General features: G+C 41.0%; 1 protein-coding gene across 8 annotated transcripts in view; it reads left to right on the top strand.

The window, feature by feature from the left end:
- msi2b (musashi RNA-binding protein 2b) overlaps nt 1-20109 on the top strand; it is a 255566-nt gene that overhangs the window by 56289 nt on the left and 179168 nt on the right. For all 8 annotated transcript variants that reach the window (XM_053442301.1, XM_053442300.1, XM_053442304.1 and 5 more), the window contains one exon: nt 18751-18843. In XM_053442301.1, coding sequence (XP_053298276.1) covers nt 18751-18843 — 93 coding nt within the window. The remainder of the gene's footprint in view (nt 1-18750; nt 18844-20109) is intronic.

The raw sequence follows: 20109 nt of genomic DNA, 5'->3' as shown, positions 1-20109 counted from the left end.
CCAATATGTCCTTCAACATTAAAAATAGCACCAGTCGTGAACTTTGAAGAAAAATACGGATTCCACTATGAGATTAATATTATTATGCAGTTATATAAAATAAAATAGTGTTTAGTTGTTACATCTTGACTCAATTCTGATCAAATTGTGAAATTCATAGAAATTCGCTGTCCCAAACTCTTCTGTTCTTGTGCATTCGGAGGCAGCACCAGACTGAGCGGTATAGGTGATCTGCCATGGCCTTATCTAATCTGATTTGCATGCCAGAGAGAATTATGTAATTGGCATTTATGCAGAACAAAGAAGGATCAGCTCATGGAAAAGAAGGGTTTTCATGTAGAACTGTGTGTCTAAGCCTGTTTTCTGCAGCTCTATGCTGCCTATGGTTGGCTACTGTGCAGACAGGCAAGAAATGAGTGGGACTCTTGTGTGTGTGTGTGTGTGTGTGTGTGTGTGTGTGTGTGTGTGTGTGTGTGTGTGTGTGTGTGTGTGTGTGTGTGTGTGTGTGTGTGTGTGTGTGTGTGTGTGTGTGTGTGTGTGTGTGTGTTTCCATACACATGCATGATGTGTTGTATTAGTGCATGATGAGCTGGCAGATGCCCTGCAACAGGGGTCGGTGGCGGTAGAGCGGTGTTGGAGTCCAACCACATCTTTCACGTATGCTTCTTGAGATTTTTAAAGCTTTTAACTCTCCTGTAATTACTGTGTAATGCACTGATCTCATGACTCAGCACTGTGAGCGGAGGTGGCAGAGGTTCAAGCTGGAGAACATGTAAGATGAACAGCATGCTATCGCTCTGAGATGTCCTTTTGGAATGATAATATTTTTTTATTTAACATTTTCACGTGCACATATTAAAGCCCTGGGCAAAATCGACTGCAGTAGAGTTCTCGATGGAGCCTAAGGCTAACATTAGCTTCAGGGTAACGTGATCAAAACTTAGTGTTAGCTCCAGGTATCACATTTGAACGGTCTGAACTGAATCACTTTTTAGGAAGACTTGATTTGGACTCAGTTTCCAATAGCATGATATTCCTTTATATGTGTTTTAAAATAAGAAAAGTAAGTTTACCCTACAAATCATGATGCAGATGCTCCAAAGTAATCTGCCTTAAAAATGATTGGATTAAGACATGTTATGTTAAATATTAGGGCAATTCTTATATTTTTTATGCTACATGACCTACAATTTGGTAATAAGTCAAACCTTGTAATAAAAATATATTATCCTCAGCCGTCTTGATGAAAAAATGATGTTGCTAGCGGAGGCGCCTTGGACACTGGAGGATAATCCCACCCCGAGGTGACAAAATCACACGGACAGTGCATTTCATTGTTCCACTATTTTTGTAATGTAAAACCAATTTCAGAATGAACGAGTTAACAATAGAATACATCCCCCGCCGCCGTTACCTGACAGTAATGTAATAATCTGTAATGAATTATCACATTTCTTATGCACAAGGAAATTAAATTCATTAAATATACCCCCTTTGGAAATGAAGTGCTGTGAATGAGCCAGTTTGAACTTGTGAAAAAGACATGAGCTCATTTTTGAAAAATGATGATAACCAATATTTTCCACCCTGCGTCGTGTTTAAAACCACTGACGCTCCCCTGAACCGCAGCGTGTGAACAGTCCTGTCCAGTCTCACCTCCTGCTGGGTCGCTAACATATCACCTTTTCCTTGCCAGTTTCCATTTTTAGCTCGAGTGCAGTGCTGCCTGCACCAGCTATCCGTTAACCGTGCTTCCGTTTGAATTTGTTTTTCTCGCTGTGAGGCAGGCAGGCAGGCAGGCAGGCAAAAAAAAAAAAAGTTAAAGTGTAGGCCTGAGTCATGAAGCAGGATTGATAAGCTGGATAACTGTGCTGAGTAACACCTGGAACTCCCCCAAATCTGGAACATGGCCCGAGGCCAAATCTCCTGCAGTGAGCGTGAGACTCATGCAATGGACTCTCTAATCTGACACACTCTCCCCGCACCTCCTATTTCTCACAGTGCTGAATTGTTGCCGCGCGTGTTGCTGCTTTGTGTGCACAGACGTTCGACTACAAGCCCGGGTTTCACCTGACTGAGAGTGAGCTGTCAAATGCAGGCCGGATTGTTATTAGTCTGCCCGGGTCCTCCAGTCCCCGCGTTTGCTTTCAGTCACGTGCGTTTATGCAAATGACGTTGCCGTGCACAGCTGAGAGAGAGAGAGAGAGAGAGAGAGCGCCGACAGGGAGAGAGAGAGATAGAGAGAGAGAGAGAGGGAAAGAGGGAGAGAGGGAGAGAGAGAAGTGACGGAGGATCAGTGCGTGCAGAAATAAGAATAGCAGAGTAGTTGGATGTGTTGCAGCTGAACTGACTCAATTTTTATAAAGGTCAAAATATTTACAGGACACACAGGCTCATTTTTCTCACTGAATTGCAGAAGGCAAAGGAAGAAGTAAAGATCAGAGGGAGGCTGTGCTAATGCTCTAATAACTTTAATGACCCTGTCAAATTGGGGCTTTATTTTGATATTTAAATAATTCTGGATCGCAGCTCGGTGGCTGCTTTTTATTTTAATGACTGAAACCCCCGATTGAGAGAATCTGTCCTGCTAGAACTTAAATGTGCACTTTATTTCTTTGCTCATTAATTGTAATTTAAAAAAAAACTGCACGTTTTTTAAAAGTACAATAAATTTTCTACTCAACGAGATGTTTTCTCTTAAATAAATCACTTTGAATTATGTTGATCTTGAAATAATTTCCTCACAGAAAGGTAATTTATTTTCAGATGAATAAAACCTTTTTTTCCACAGCGTTTTGAGTCATTTGATGATGAATAGGGAAGTTCAAGATCACTTGTGACCTGTTTAGCTCTGTTTTGCAAAATTTTGAAATTACATTTACAGTTATGTGAAAAGCTTGTTAATACCGATGATCTCTCCAGCACGCACCATGCAAGTTGAATGCAGCCTTTTCACCTTGTTCAAACCTTATTGGCTTTGTTTTCAGGTGTGAGAGTGTGAAACCAAAGACAGCCGCTCACAGTTTCTGGTACACACCTGGTGTGAAAAGGGCATACGATTAAAAAAACATACACATAAATAAATAAATAAAAGGAAAATGCTTGTAAGGAAAATCAATCCAGACAGAACTAGTGTCAGACTTTGATTTAACAGAGAGGCAGAAAATGGAGGCCAAAGAGACGTCTGTGTCGCTCTGTGTCCACTGGATGTGTGTGGAGAGAGTAGGCTAATATACTAGCTTGAAAAAGTAGATATACTTGACTGGTGAGAGAGCAAAAATTACTCAAGACAAGATTATGCATAATTCGCAGCTACAACTTTAGTATCCACAGTCACCAGAGAGTTCCTATTCAATTATTTATAACAACTAACGTTTTTCTTAAATACCACTTAAAAACACAAGTCGTAAAAATATGTGGTCTTCAACCAATTTGCCGCATAATGTTTTCAACAGTTTCAAGTCAAAGGGAATCGCACCTCGGCCTCACAGTGCTCTGCTCTGGCCGGAGGCAAAGCGGTCCGGCTGTGCGGCTCTGAACCTGCGCTGATCCGTTACCACTCTTAAAAAATGCTCAGATGTCAGCAGGAGCCGGGTGAAGCAGTTTGCTCTGCTCACCACTCAATGGACATGTTTCATTGGCACCTTGCTGGAGGTCAGCAGTAACTGACGTCCAAAGCCGTGGGGGTCAGGCCCACCACCCGGCTTTAGCTGGAGAGTGAATTACACTGTAGGGGGTGCAGGTGGGATGAGCCAAGGCTCGGGGCTGAGATTGAGGCCCAGCAGCGTGTTCAGGGTGTGTGCGGATTGCGCGCAAATATCCATTTGACCACAGTGTCACGCAGCTCCATTTATACCCCTGATGTGTAAGAGCTACTTGGAAATCCAGAAATTCTTTTTTCTCTTTTTTGGGGGGACAGATTCTTCAACCAATAACTATTCTGTAGGGTCCCTCACTTGAGTGATGGCGTTGGGAGAAGATGTATCATTGAAGGATTAGGACTAGAGCTCATCACAGAAAATAGCCTGGTCAGTGTGACATGCCACTTTTAGAGTGGCTGAATATTTTAAGAGAGCCCTCTTCCTCCGAGGAAATGAAGCGCAGACAGAGTGGAGAGCAGGACGTTTTTGTTTGTTTCTGCCAATGCTCAGGGGCAGAGACGGCAGATTTGGAGATGTGGAGTAGATTGTGAGGGAGAGAGGGAGTTGGGGTCTATTTTCACCGCAGCTGAGGCCTCTACTAGCCACAAGCAGTTTCTATAATTCCAGAGATGAGAGAACAAAATATCCTCCACCGCACAAAGTAAGATTTTACTCCCTTCTCTTCCTCCCGGCTTTTCCGTATTTCGTCCTCCTCCCTCTGTTTTACTCCATTCACCTCCAGACAGCACTACCTAGCTGCACCAAGGACAGTACAAGGCATTTCAGCATTGCCACACACAGACAGCCACGGTGCAACAGAGTGTAAACACTCCCCTTTTACATGACATCTAGTCAGGATCATTGTGCCTGCTCTACATGCATCACCTGCCACTAAACGATTGTGTACTGTGGGCTGAGCGGATGTGTGTCCACGTAGCCGGACGCTGGCTGGCCGGGATTGCCTGGGAGCAATCTACACCATGGAGAATAACTTAGCTGAGCCCTGCTGCTGAGCTCTTCTGAGCATGCTTAAGAGCTGAGAATTATTCCACTCATTTCTAGGTTCCTGTGAAGCATGACAAAAAACTCAAGTGCTTCATGCTCGCCCAATTCCCTTCCTGAGAGGAGCCGACAGGCTCTTGGTTTAGAAGTCATTCAGCAAACACTCACCATGATGAACATTAATTACATCAATTAAGTGGACCACAACCATTGTCGGTGGGGGTGAACAGAAAAACACTGAGTCAGAAATAGAAAAGCTGCTGTTTGTTTAAAATAGCTTCCAGATGACCAGAATCCAAATAAAGGAAATCATTGTATTTTTACTTAAAAAACACTATTTTATTTTTGAATTTAACGGATTTGGGGTCACATTTCTAATTTCACTTTTCTAATCTAATTTAAAGAATACATTTTTCTTAAATCATGTCAGTTTATAATTCACTGCTACAGTTTGTGTGTCTGTTAAGTAAATGTGTGCTTTTCCTTTAAATGCATTTCATGCTTTTCAGTGTCAACAACAATTCAGTTACAATTCAAACAATAAAAAATTCAGTTTTCAATATTCATAATAAATAGAAACAGTAATTTCTTATCAAAAAATCTCTTAAATAGCCAATAGATAATGGAAATTTGAGCCACAAATGACCAACTGGTGGTTCCCATAGAGAGGCAGAGCTCAAAGTCACCTCAGTCACAGCAGCTCACTGCGTAAGAAACTAAGCTCAGACCACACCGTGGTGGCACAGATTCTTCTGATAGGAGAAAGTGTCCTGACTTGCTTCCTCCTTCGGGGAAAACTGACATTCATGTCCTGGAGGTGAACAGTAAAAGCCATCAATATAAAACACCCCAGAAGCCGCTGGTGGCAAGTTTAATTCATGTTTTCGAAGATACTGAATGCCTGATGACCTTGGTGCCACGCATAATGATGCACACTTAGAGTTTATTTTTGGAACACAATGATCCACATAATTAACTTTGAAGTACAATGAATTGTGTTTCCATCATCTTGGCAGTTGCCTGGAGTTTGTTTTACTTATAAATGATTAACAAGGTTGCATTCAGTTAGTCATATGTGTGGCCGCATTTAGATCTAGACAACAATGCTGCTACTGCCAGTGTGAGTCTGCTTAAACCATTTACATGGTTACATAATTAATTAGGGCTGCGACTAATGATTATTTTTCATCATTGATTAATCTGCCAGTTATTTCCCTGATTAGGCAATTAATCACTTTGTCTCTGAAATGATAGACAGTTGTGAAAAATGCCCTTCACAGTTTCCCAGAGCTCAAATCCTCACCACTTGTTTTCTTCTTAACCAGTAGTCCAGAACCCAAAGTTATAAAGTTAACAGGGATATAAAATATTGAATGGAAAAATATAAAAGTGACTCAAATGATTACACAATTAAAAAAAGTAGTTAAAGACTGATTTGGAGTAATCCTTTATTCTATAACAGTAATTAAAGGCTCTTCAAATAATCCTGTGTCCAGACTGAACAATTTATTTTGATTATTTAGAGAGTCTTGTGTCAAGGGTGAGTTCGTCGCTCCCATGGCAACCCGGTGTGTTTGGAGGCAGATGAAAGAGGCGGTCCTTAGGGAATACTACGGAAGTTGTGAAGATATTTAGTTGAGCTGTGGACTCTACTTTACTGTTATTGTTTTTGCTCTCATGGTGAATCCCTCTGTGTTACAGTGAAGCACCATGACAGGTCTCTCTAAGTTGTGCATTAGAAGAAAGGCCAGGACGAGGTTTGAAACTCCACAAATCTTTGACTACAGATGGAAACCACTTACTGTGTGTGTCTTTCACGCTGTGCATCTATGTCGGATAGGGCCGGTCAATGAAACAATATCAATAATCATATGGGAAAAATTGTCATCAATAGCAATATCACAATATCAATATATTGCTTATGCCTTGTGCAGCGAAGAGGTTTAACACATTATAGATCCACTTCAGATTTGTGGTTTGCTGTTTATGGAGAGTTTGTCCTTCTCTTTCCATAAAGAGGAGTTCAAAACCACAACCTTCACTCAGGAGCATGTTAGTTGTAGACAACACATAAATCAGTTGATGAAAATGTAGTTTATTCTTTATTAAAACCATTTCATCTTGATTAAGAAAGTTTAAGGTATAATTTTCTGGGCTAATTAAGTAGCGGTATCATTATTGTTCAATTTGTTTACCATAAATTGATGATAGTGAGAGGATTAAAGGAGGAAATGGAGTGACACAACAGAAGGTGCACGATGCATCTAAGAGAGCAGTACATGAGCTGAGAAAATACATTTCTAATCTTCTGCATTATTTTAAGGGAAAACATCAATCTATATCTTTATAAGGATTACAAAATATTACAAAAATACTCGGAAGGTAAAAAGTACTATCAATAGACAAAAAAATGATGATTTATTAAATATATCCAAGGAATTCCACCTCAATGAAAAGTAATTATGTTCAGCTTCTTTTTAAGTGATGATTTGATTATTTTATGAACATTTTGGATGGTGACTTTATTAAAGAGATATGCTTTTGTTATTTAGAGCCTAAACCCGTTGGCTGTAACAAACTGCAAAGTGTGTATGTGGCCTCACCTCCTCCTGTTTATCTCCTCCTTTTGTTGTCATCATGTCACATGACCACCTTTCCAGAGAGAGATGAAGGTCCCATGATTAGCCCCATTGTTTTCATTCTGTGTGTGTGTATGTGTGTGTGAGCCAGTGGGGTGGGGGTAAGGTGCGTAGTTGCAGGGCCTGTCACAAAAAGCCATTATTGTAATTGGAAGTTAAAATCCCATTTGTTTTCCCCTCCAGTGCTTACTGTCAGCACTAAGACAGGGGCCTTGTTACAGAAATTAACATTTGCTATCAGTGTCAGGGGTCACGCAAGAGAACATCAACTTATTGAAAAGACTGCCACTCAAACAGCCGAGGCAGGACAGATTATTTACTGTATAGAAAACGAATCTCACTTGCTATTAGATTTTTAATGTTTTCGATTGGTGTGTTGTTAAGTGTCAAATTCTGATTGAGTAACAGCAGCTCCAATTGTACAGTCGGTTTTCTTATTTGATATTTCTCAATGTGAATGTGGTCACATTGAGAATTGAGAACATTGAGACACTTATGCCCTTTACTGATTTCAGTTAAGAGTGTCTCACTGCGTTGTTAGCAAGCTTGGACTGTAGAGACCATTCACAGATCTGTAAATATCACTGGTACGATGTAGCACAGGACTGTACAAACTAAATAAAGTTATTTTGACTATACTTGATATGAGTCGGACACAAGGAAGCTGGAGAAATCTTCATCCTGGTGCAGGTTCAGAGACTGGGAGAGGGCAGCTGAGACCCAGAGCCGATTAGGAGGCACCACAGTGTGAAGAATAGTTTAGGTTCACAACATCTCCCCATGTTCAGTCCTCAAAATGACACATTTGATCAGAAACATTTTATAGTTTAAACAATGAATTATTAATACAAATGATGGAAGTGAAGCAATGTAGGTTTATATTTTTTTTAACAAAACCTTTCAAACTTGTCTGTAGTCATGCTCAATAGAAGCAGCACAGGCTACCCTCCTGTTAAAGCACATCTCTATAGCACTACTAGTGGTCAGTTTATGGAACAGTCAAACTGGGAATATTCAGACGGACTGACTAGCATCGAGTGACAACCTGACACAAGGTGGCAGCTGTGCACTTCAACTGGGATTTTACATCTTATGCCTCTTTAACGATAATTTTGTCTATTTATAAGTGAAGCACTATGAATGTAAAGTTATGTTTGAGCTCCATTGTGCGGTTTATTACGGTTATTTTCACAACAAATCTGGCCAATAGCAAGTTGCTTGTGCTCCTCGTTTATTCTTTTCTAATTTTCACCCTTAATGAGAGGTTATATGACATACACTGCTCACACTTTGTGTCTTTTTTTTGACAGGTTTACTTAACAAATAGAACCTTTTTGCAAAGTTCTGTCACCACCTTCACAGCATACACATCCACACAGACAGCAATGGACATTATATATATAGCTGAATCATTTGATCACGGTAATTTAACACTTTTACCAGGATGCGTTTTGGCCTCATCACTGCTCAACCATTAAATGAGCCACCATTTTGTTACTCGGCCACATGTTTGTGACATTAGTCTAAGATACAGTAACCGGTGCGCTCGTCTTCCGACTTGTCCCCCTCCCGACACAAACACTCTGCAGGTTTCTTACATTCGTGGGACATGAGCACGACCCAGATATTTTAGATTAAAAAAAATTATGGATTTTCACTCTTTTTGTTTTGCATTTCAAAGCACAACTGGTTCATGTCAAAACAAGATTAATTTCTGTGCTCTGCATGTTAAATAGGCCTCCGTAGCCACATGGAGGCATGCTGTGGCTCATAACCCTGGAGTGAGTTTTAGATAGCCAGTCATGTTCACAATACATTGTCTAGGAAATTTGTTAAATGTTCATAACGTGCTCGCTCAAACGTCCCAGATTTGGCCACGAGCAGGCATCTAATTAGCATAATATTCATATTTCCAAAAAGCTCTTAAGAGCACTTCTGGCATTGTCCATTTCTCTTATTTGCTTCTTGTTGCTGTAACGTTTGCTTAATGCCTGGCCTGTGCCTAGCGATCGCATGCTGTGCTCATTTTGAATGCAGTGTGAATGTGCTGTTTGGGTATGGGCCCATGCATCTCCAGGGCCCTATAATCAGCTCTAAGCTGCTTCTATCAATCTTCATAACTGTAGTGGGTTGAGGAGGGAAGTAGAGCTAATCAGCTCTAACTGGCCCCATGTTCAGCCTGACTGTCACTGTTATAGCAAGGCCATATGCAAACAGTGTCCCTTACATGTGAGTCCCTTACTCACATGTTGGCCGTCTCACAGGGCCATTCCACAGATGGCCTGCTCGAGCTGGAGTCGGGTTTTCAAAAGGGCCTGTGACTTTCACCGAATAGCTGTTAGTGTAGGTTAATATAGGAGTGGTGGCCCTGCAGTGGTGGCAATCACAGCTCTGATCAGAGCCGGGCTTCAAAGACGTCTCTGCAAGTTGAAGCCAGAGTTGTCATTAGCTTCTGCCCTGTGCTTGACAGCCCATCCCCACCCCCCCAACTCCTTCTTCCTGTCTCTTGCGCTCCGTCCTCCCTCTTTTGTCCCTGTCTTATTCCTCTCACTTTCTGTCTGTGTGCAAACGGGTACTGTAAGCCGAGGTCTGGGTGCTTCGGCCTGTCACTACACATTTGCACTAAGCATCTTTCCCTCCTCTCATCTCCTTTGCCCTAATTGTATTGTAATAAGCAATTACAGATCTATTTATGCACACTAGAGCTGAGATTGGACCACTTTTTGAAAGGACATGCAGGGTGGTGGACCTGGACCAGGCAAGGCCCCTCGTCCTCAACTTGTTGCTGTGCAGGGACACAGTTGTTGCTGCTAATCGCTCCGCTTTCTGTCTTTCCACTGACCATCTAATCCCGCCTTACCGTCTTGTGCTCTGCTTCTGTGTTCTGTCTCTGTAAAGAACAAGTGATAGTGCTGTTTTTTGTTGTTGTTGTTGTTTATTGGCTGCGCTTTCTCTTTGTGAGTCAGCTCTAGTGATGCAAATGAGCAGCGGCAGTGTTTACCTGGACTGGCCGTGTCTCCCCGTGTGTGTGTGTGTGTGTGTGTGTGTGTGTGTGTGTGTGTGTGTGTGTGTTTGTGTGTGTGTGTGTGTGTGTGTGTGTGTGTGTGTGTGTGTGTGTGTGTGTGTGTGTGTGTGTGTGTGTGTGTGTGTGTGTGTGTGTGTGTTTGTTTAAAAAAAATATTTTGCGCAAATGCGAGTGTGTGTGTGTGCGCATCGTGCCTGCACGACGTCTGGGCCTTTGATCATACTGCATTGCATTGACGGATGCTCTCTGGTGCTTTTCTGGTTGCTTATGAACAAGGCCACTGACAGGAGCTGAATGCCAGTAATTATATCCCCTTTCTAGAACCATAACAATTGTGGCTTATACAACATAGTGCGATGGCTTTTTTTTTCTATCTGTCCCATTATTTTTTTAGATATGAGCACTGACATCGGAATCCCCTGTCTGCTTCCTCCGCGTCCGGGGCTCTGTGTTTACAGCTGTTTGTGTGAGCCCGTATGTGTAAGAGTTGAGGGCCACGATGAAGGCTTAACACCTTGTAATCATAGCTGGATGTGCGATCTCGGCGACCCGACGGAGAACCCAGCACAGAGAATGGCGTGCATGAAGCGCTGGTGTGTGTGCGAATGTGTTTACAGGATTGTGCATCGTGAGTGATTAACAACCACAAAAAAGTAAGGAGCAGCCAGAACTTGATGGAATCAGAGATTTAATAGCTCAGATGTGAGTGTTAGAAGAAATTGAGATATACAAGTTAATAGTTGACTAGTGCTGTACATATGTAATTATATATCTATGTATTTATTTTCCTTTTTATGGGTTAACGACCACCAAGACTGATAGTTATATTTAAATATATATATTAGTCTTGGTGGTGTACAGACTGACCCATGCAACTGATAGAGGAGAGAGATGGACAGAGAAAGAGAAAATGAAGACATACATTTTGGAGACTTCCCTGCTCTCTCACCCACTTTTACAGTTAAACTCTGTCCTATCACTGAAGGCTTGATGACCCCAAAAAGCCTTGTATTACACCGTATTCGACTGGCATGAGAAAAGTAGCAGCTGCTAATTTCCGCATGAATTTACTTTTCTCTTTCCCTTTGTGGCTTCCAGCTTGAAAATGTGCTTAACCTGCCTCATAATGACTCACAGCGGCTCCACTGCAGGATGCTATGATTGAAACAGCAAGGATTCACTACTTATTACAATTTCTTTGAGTTTAAATGTTTAAAAATAAATCCCCTGCATTGAATCATTTTTATTAAGTACTTTTTATTGAGGTGAGGGCATTAGGCTAAATTAACCAATATCTCCTTCTCCTCCACCACTTTTCTAAGTTCCTAACATGTCCATCATAAGTGAAGCAGTCCGTCATTAGTTCTTGTTTCGGGGTACTTAATATAAATCAGCTGAACCACAGCTGTGCTCATTTGCACCTGTTGTCACAGTTAATACCCTAAATTGAAAAGTTGTTGAGATGCAAAGTTTTGCAGCCGTTTGCAATCAACTGGAAGTTTGCATAATAGTTTAAATGAAGAATGACCAGTATAAAAGCCGTAATAATAATAATAATAATAATAATAATATTGTATTGTTAAAACAAAATTCTCCTCAAAAAGTCTCTGCTTGGAGGACATACAGTTTCATGTTAGAGGAAATGGGACGGGAAAAGGTGAAGACATTGATTTGAAATCTGAGACTGAATATTTTCATCCTTCCCTCCTCTCGCCATAAAGAGTGTCAGCTTACAACCGTTCCTGTGTAACTACCAGATAGCTCTGTCATTATGTATCGCAGCCATGAATTTAAAAGCAAACACAGTTGGAGCATCAAAGGTGGAGTGTCTGTGTAAAATCTCAGGATTTACATAAATATGTTACAGATTTCTTCTTCCACTCTGTCTCTCTCTCTCTCTCCTGCCTTTTTGTTTTACAGGATCTTCATGGGATATTATGGGATAGATCTTTTGTTTTTTGCAACAGAGACTTTTTGAAATGAATTTGTTGCCACTGGTAGACGTCCTCAAATTTTCCACAAATAGCAATACTCTTTTGCGTTGTGATGTTGTCTACACGCTTACCTTTTCAAACTTCACCAGCACTCAGAGCAGCATCTAATTTTATATGACATACTTAAACACATTATGGCAACAGTATACTATATATGAGCACAATATAGATGGATTTGCAATGAGGTGCATTAGCAAGAGAAAGAAGAAAGACACTTTCGCTGTTTCCTCATATGAACTGAACCGACGTGATTGAAAAGACCGCAGATTGTTTAGAGTCGTCATTTCACACATGCAGCACACAACCTAAACCGGAAATTGTCCATGAAAGAAGCATTGACAGATTTAGATTGGTTTGGTTTGCATTTTTGTATGCAATTGTGTACGTGATTGTGTCTCCATCTCCAAACTTGCCTGAAAAGTCAGCTCTAAAGTTATTTGGAAGGTCACTTGTGTCTTGGATATTACATTATTACACAATATTATCAAGGTGGAAATGATTTGGACTGTCATCAACTGGAAACAACCTCGGTCAACTCATATCACACCTAATGCTCTACCTATTAGCCTTTTTAGCCTAATTGAATCGTACATTAACATTAACAAAAGCTACTCGTTGATATGGTCAAAATGTTGCCACGCCATGGTGTCACTTTGTCCAAAATTAAGAATAAGAACAAGAAGTCCTTTAGTTGTCCAGTAATGGAGACATTTGTAATATTACAGCAACCATCAGCAGTAATAAGTAGAAATATAAAATAAGTAAATAGATAGATATGAATTGAATTACTTTTATCTAGTATCTAAAGTGTAAATAAATATATTATGTAAGCGAATATGTATAGTGAATATATTGCACATGAACTGATTATATTGCAGAGACAGCTGATTATGGCCCAGTGAATATTGCACAGTGAGTGTTAAAGTGCAGTCCATAATGGTGGTGCATGTAGCAATTGTAAAAATGGCTTCTGATAATGGCTTCGGGTGTTAAACTTTTCTCCTTAGGATTGTATAAGCGGCAATTGTGAGACCAGTTGTGTTCACAAAATGTTTGAGTAGCAGTAACGACTTGGTTGTGTCTCAAGTTACTAAAATGATTCAGGCCGATTTCTGCAGCTCAAATTCATCATAGAACAACTCTGACTACTCAGCATTAACTTCAGCAGCTCGGGTCAGCCTTTAGCCATTCTCAGGTCTCAGGTCCATTTAGTGAACCACAAAGCCCTGCATGGTGTCTGAGCCGAGTAAATCTTACTTTTGTCCAACAGATGAAGAGAATAAAAGGCTGTGTATTTATGCAATATAAATATTTATATGATATTTTGTGATGGATATGAATAATTTAAATAGCTCCATAGATTAACCAGTTGTCAAGTTTGTGCGATCCAGCATACACATTCTCCCTGGCTGCTCAACTGTTAAGAGCTTCTCACTGTGTTTTTCTGTGTGTTTCTGTGTGTTTCTGTGTGTTTCTGTGTGTTTCTGTGTGTGTGTGTGTGTGTGCCCGTGTCTGCTGCAGGGTACGAGTTGGATATTGTTGAAGAGGTGTATGGACAATGCAGTCAGTTTTAAGTACCCTCTGGACTGTATTTGCATGACCTGAATCAGGTGTTTATTTTGCATGTGGACTGACAATAGCTTACATTGCTCATACAACATTACCAACTCTGCAACATAGGCCATGCACCAGTGTAAGATGGGGATTTTTGAGGGAATATTTTGTGCTTGAATGTTGAACTTGCTGATAAACAGAATGTGACGCACTTAAAGTTAGAATGTTAATGTAGGATTTAAGCTATGAAAAAGAAGAGGCTGTCAGTTCGAGTTGTGCTTTTATTAAAATCAACACGGTGCATATGCCATTAGGAGTGTTTTAAAAATTGAAGCAGTGTCGTCCTAACTTCTGGAAATATTAAAATGGCTCAGAGCGCGACTGACTTCATTACTGAAGTGACAAGCATCATGAGAGGAGCTGCCGTCAGTATCTCCCTGATGACCTCATGGAAAAGGTCTTGCTTTACTTAGGGGAGAACTGTTTGTCTTTGTTAAAACCTGCTAACAGGTGTAGAAGAGTAAGAGGAGCACCAGAAGCTTTCTACATTTGTCCCTTTATGTGTCTGCAGCAAGGCTTCTATTACCATGGAAATGCACTAGGCCAGTAATTGTTGCAGCCTTTCACACTCACAGCCTCATGCACTCAAGAAATTAGAAACACATTCATGTGTGAGTGCACACGCACTGGCCCGTGCACACCCGCAGCTCACCGTGCTCTCTTTGGGATGGTGCAAAAATAACTGAATGTTTGAAAAATTGGGTTAAAGGGATAAAACTGGGTTGAGGAGTGGTCCACTTTTAAATCTGTCACTTTGAACTGACATGTTGTCGAAAATGACTTTTAAAATAGTGCAGCTGGATCCAGATGATCAGAACTAATGTCGCCATAAGTGCAGTGTAGGGAATTTCCTGTTCCCCAGTCGGAATTTCGTGTAGCGTATGATTTGGTTGAAAAGAAAGTGTGTCTGTTGAAATGTAAAATGATCCATGTCAAATTAAAGTCGTTTCGTTCAGTCGGCTCCGTGTTATTGCACTTGCTGCCTATTTACATGACAAAAAGAATAATGAAAGATATTTAAGTAGTCGGTAAATAAATTATACATTTTGTGCGACATAAAATGCATCAAACAACCAATCTTGAATGGCAATTTGTACCTAGTATCTTAAACAATGGCCACACCACATGGTACAGCCATAGAGGAACACAACATAAAGCTATGAGGCCTTGTGTCTGCTGTCAACATTGAGAGAACAACTGAGAAAGTAATTGGGTGGTACCAGTACTCGAGAAATCCCATTAGCTACTGGGCAGACGTGTCAAAGTATTAAGACATGGCTGAAAACCTGACTGGCTGCAGCCTGATGGAACAAGGCTGAAAAATGACTGGGGGAATGGGTGGCCCAGGAGGGAGGTGGGGCAAACAGCTGTTGTAGAGAGGCAGGCAGAGATGAACATCGACTGTTTCTCTCTCTCCCCCCCTCCCCCCCACCCCGCTTTTATTTTTGTATACTTAGATTGGCAATGATAAACGTGATGTTGATAAATACTTGCAAAGCAAGTTTATCAGCAGTTGTATGGCTTGGGGTTGCCCGAGGCAGCATCCAAGCCTGATAACCCCTGAGGCCTGAGGCATGATGTTGGGAAGAAGAGGAGGAGGAGGAGGTGGAGGAGGGTGATGCAGCTGCTTGGTCTCGGCTCTGTGTATAACCCTAAAGCAGCCAGTTGATATTTTGCATGTCCATCGCGAAGTAGGTAAAAAATAACCCCATCGCCACGGGCTTCCCTTCGAACCTGTAACGCTCATTACGCGGCAGGAAATTAAATTGTGGGATGGATGAGACAACTTTGCTATTCTTAGATCCCAAACCACAGTGGGGCAGCGGAAAATATGCAGCCTGCGGGTGGCACCAGAGGAAAGAGGAGAGTTTATTTTGTCTATACACTTTTACATTTTAAAAATCTCCTCAGCTTGTCAGGCTCAGCATCACCTCGTCAGTCTGTCAGCTTCAGGTGCTGGGCTTCAGTAGCTTTGAAGTGATCATTACACTGCATGTGACGTCTGGCACTTAGCATGCAACACAATTAAACTATTTTAAATTTTGATATTCTATTTTATTTTATAGGTTGTAATTATTTGAGCATTGCTAAAAGAGAGCCTGAGACTCAAGCATTTCACTGCCAGCGACTGCTTAATGTTATTGTTGTGCATTTGACAATAAAAAATATTGAATATTGAATGTCGCTTTGTCAGCGTTTAAACACGCTAACTCTAGCATATCAACACGTGTTCACTTCAACACAGTAGTAGTTTAGCGTTGGAAGGTATTATGCTAGCATGTTAGCATGGGTGTCACCCTAACCCATTTATTTAAAGGGGTTGTGTCCTGTAGGACGAGTGACATGTTTGTAACACTTTTTACTGGGGTCACTTTATTGTTCTCATATTGTAAATTCTCATATTTATATTTTATAGATATCGTTTTTTCATCTTGTTTTTCAAGGTTTTTATCCAAGTTAACCTACACATAGCACGTGAAATTATATCACTCAAAATGTACATGTATATTTAATGTTCAATCATTTTTGTGTGTTTATTATTATAGTATATATGTGGATTATTTGTAACTAGTGCAGTGCACGTTGTAAACCTGCCTGTTTGGAGTGGGCTGTTTGCTTGGCCTGTGGTAATGCTCTCTTTCTGAAAACTGCAAAAGTGCCCTGCTGTGTGGTACTAAGTGCCAGTTGTTGTGTACGTGCTGTTATCACGACCCCCTGATGCTGCCGCTCCACAGCCCTGGTCACCTGTTAATTCAAAGTTGATCGATGTTGACTGTATTGCGTGTCCAAATTGAATCAACACAAAACTTCCCTGAACAAAACTGATGACAAGTGTTGAGCCAGTAAGATGAACGCTTCTCGAGATATGCAAACCACATACAGACCGAGATTTCTGGAATTATGAGACAGATGCCATTGCACATTTTCCCAAGCTTTATGATGAGGGTCTTGCTTGTGTAAATGTAATAACACATCGATTATACTTGTACTGGTTGTGCTGGTCTCTGACCCAGATTCTTACATCTGTGCTGGTAGCTGCACCTCCAGGTACATGCTGTGCACTGATCTCTGTTCTCCTCCTCACTTTTAAATTGGAGTCATTCCTGAGAATAAATGTGGACCTTTGAAACACCCACATTCGCTTAATTGAATTTTGTGCTAAAACAATAAAATCTGATTTACAAAAAGACATGAATATCACAGCAGCAAAAAAAAAGTACAAAAAATAGCGAACTGTAACAAGAGAGAGGACCGATGTGTGGGAGGCTGTGTGCATATGTGCGGGCTATGAGCCTGCGAGACTGCGTGCACCTGGAAAGCACTTGACAGATGGTTACTTCAGCTCTAGCCGAATGTTGCTTATTTTTTCCCTCCGTGTTAAGCCTCTTTCATAGATCGAAAGTGTTTCGGTCAGCATTTTGATCAGGCCCGACTCTTTTTGAACCCTCTTGATTGTATGCCGCGCGACTCCAGAGTGTGTCCCTCCTGCGCCCATCGGTTTACTTTTTGTTTAATTCTGACGAGAACTGCTGTGACTTTCTCTGTCATTTCTGCAGTTGTTTTTTTTTTTTGTAAGATTACAGGGCAGTGCGTCTCAAATCATTATTTTATGCCACATCATCTCAGTAAATTCCCAAGCTCTGGCATAAATCTGGTACTTTATAGGAGACAGGTAATGATTATGGGGAGAAATGTTTTTGATAATAACCTACAACAGTCTCTTCTTGCTGCCAAAGAACTGCAAAAAAACAAGTCAACAACATAGTTTGTTAGACCATTACTTTAATCCATCAATGTATAAAAAGATGGACGACATGACATCCCATAAAATACGTTTTCTCAAGTCGAGAAAGGTGTCACCATGATATATGTTCAAGTGGTTGTTTTTCTAGTAAGTTAGTTATTTGATCAGTTACTTGATGCTGTAAACACAGGGTGAAATGTCATGACAGACAGCTGACACTGGTTGAACACGTGTATCAGTGGAACCGCAACACCGTCATCATCTGCTTTTATACACAATCAATGGTTTAGATTGTTCTAGTTTAGAGCTTTTTCTTTCAGTCTCGGAAGGTGTTACTAAAGTGTAGCGGTGCAGACAAACATTGTTCATACTGACTTGGGAATCATTCTCTCTTCGTCAAACATGCATAATCATTTACAATATACTATAATTTAACATATAATATCATTTACTATATACTACCTTTCTCATCTTATGGCTGCTGCTCTGTCCTGGCGCTACAAATAAAACAGATCTTTCATTACTGTTTTTGTTTTTTTCTTGGCCCATTTGTTTGATACAGATGCATTAAAGTCATTCACAAGTTTGCTCCTATGCAAAAAACTAAATCGTGCCCCACAGATCTGACAGTCCTACTGGCGATGAGTTGTTACTGTATTTCCCTGAGAAATGGCTCCTTCTAAATTTAGCATGTACTCTCTGCAGCAGATGTTCCTGCCCTTTTTTGATGCTGCGGGTATTAATCCCTAATATTATTTTAGTTTGAAACCAAATGAGGCTTTAATGCACTCTGATTCCTTATGACATCACTCATTAATTGTTCGACAAAAGTCAATAAATTACTCTCGGTTGCTTTTTATTTTGTCTTAAGATGAACAGAAACTTTTAAGGATTTAAACGTAATTGGTAGTCGTAGTGAAGGGACTGTGTGAACCTGTTCATTCCTGTTGAGCAACAATGTGTCCTCACTCCTTTATTTCCTCCCCATCAGGTGCTGCTCTCTGTGTTCAAAGCCTCATTAAAGGTGTTGTGTGAGACATTTGAAGCCTGTGTCACTTACCTTCTCCTTCTCTCGCCCTTTTCTCTTCAGATGGTCACAAGAACAAAGAAAATATTTGTGGGCGGCTTGTCAGCCAACACAGTAGTGGAAGATGTGAAGCAGTATTTTGAACAGTTCGGGAAGGTAAGGCTGTTTTAATTATTATCACCACCTCGTGTAGTGTTGTCCCAGTAAGCAGCATTTCAGCCCTCTTTGGATTCCACGGCGCACTGTGTGGTTGGCAATTGATTCATTTCAACAACTCACGTTTTCCTCTAATAATCATTACGATAAGGCAAAACAGATGTTAATTTGATTAATTAAAGCTTCACAATCAGTGGAAGGCAAGCCGGCATCGCTCCCCAACAGTTTCGCCGCGGCTCCGACCACACGGCCAGCGCTCCGGCAGTAGCCAACACTAATTTGAGCTTTAAAAGAAACCAGCCAGCTCCACTCTGGCTCTTTCCCTGACAGTAAGACAAATACGTTCCGTCAAGAACACGACGGAAGAAAATGGCAACGGCTGCACACTCGCCATGCACGATCGACAGCATGCATCGTGTGTGCAGGGCAAACAAGCAATTGCCATGACACCCCCACCCCCCCTTGAAAAAAAGGGGGAATGTTTTTCTTACTGAATGTTGCATGACGTTAATGTCAAAAAGCAGATTGGAATCAAAGTTGGGGGGCTCTGATATTGTGAAAATATTATTCCAGGGGGTTTTGAAAGAAAAATCACACCCACATCATTCATATTCAGCTGTTTTTCTTTTTTTTTTTGGCATCTCAAGCAGTTTCTACATGCTGTTCTCATGACCAATACCCCCAGCTGTGTGAGGCATATATGCACACTCTGATACACAAGGACATGCATAGTATACACACACGCACACAAATGCACATGCTCGCACATACGCATGCACACGGGCATGCACTCACAAACAGGCTTTGATACAGTGGCAGCATTTCACAGATAATTTCCCCACGCTGAGCGCAGATCCATTTCCCTCATGTCATATTCCACATCAGTCAAGGTCACCTTCAGCTGATACAGTTCCTCTAATATCAGCACTTGACCTTGAGTTTAAACAATTTCACTGAGGATGGATTTTTCATGGGCACATAATGTACCATGTCCTGAAGGAGACAAAAGAGCTGTTATAAATTAATAGAAACTGACAATATGCAACCACCTTTCCCCTTTTAAAACCCAGTGTTGTGTGCGGAGAAGGACTTTGGTTTTGCTCTTTTTTTCTCCTTCTGGAAAGTGGAGTGAAGACCTCACGATGTCCTTGTCTGCCGTTCCAAATAAAGGCTCCTTATTTGCACAATAGAAGGCAGCGAGCAAATATCCAGCACGACTTCGCAATCATTTGATCGGAGGAAAGGCTTGAAATGATTTTTGACTTG

Source organism: Pleuronectes platessa, chromosome 15, assembly GCF_947347685.1.
Source record: "Pleuronectes platessa chromosome 15, fPlePla1.1, whole genome shotgun sequence".
Classification (NCBI taxonomy): Eukaryota; Metazoa; Chordata; class Actinopteri; order Pleuronectiformes; family Pleuronectidae; genus Pleuronectes; species Pleuronectes platessa.
This window is presented reverse-complemented; position numbering and strand designations above follow the sequence as displayed.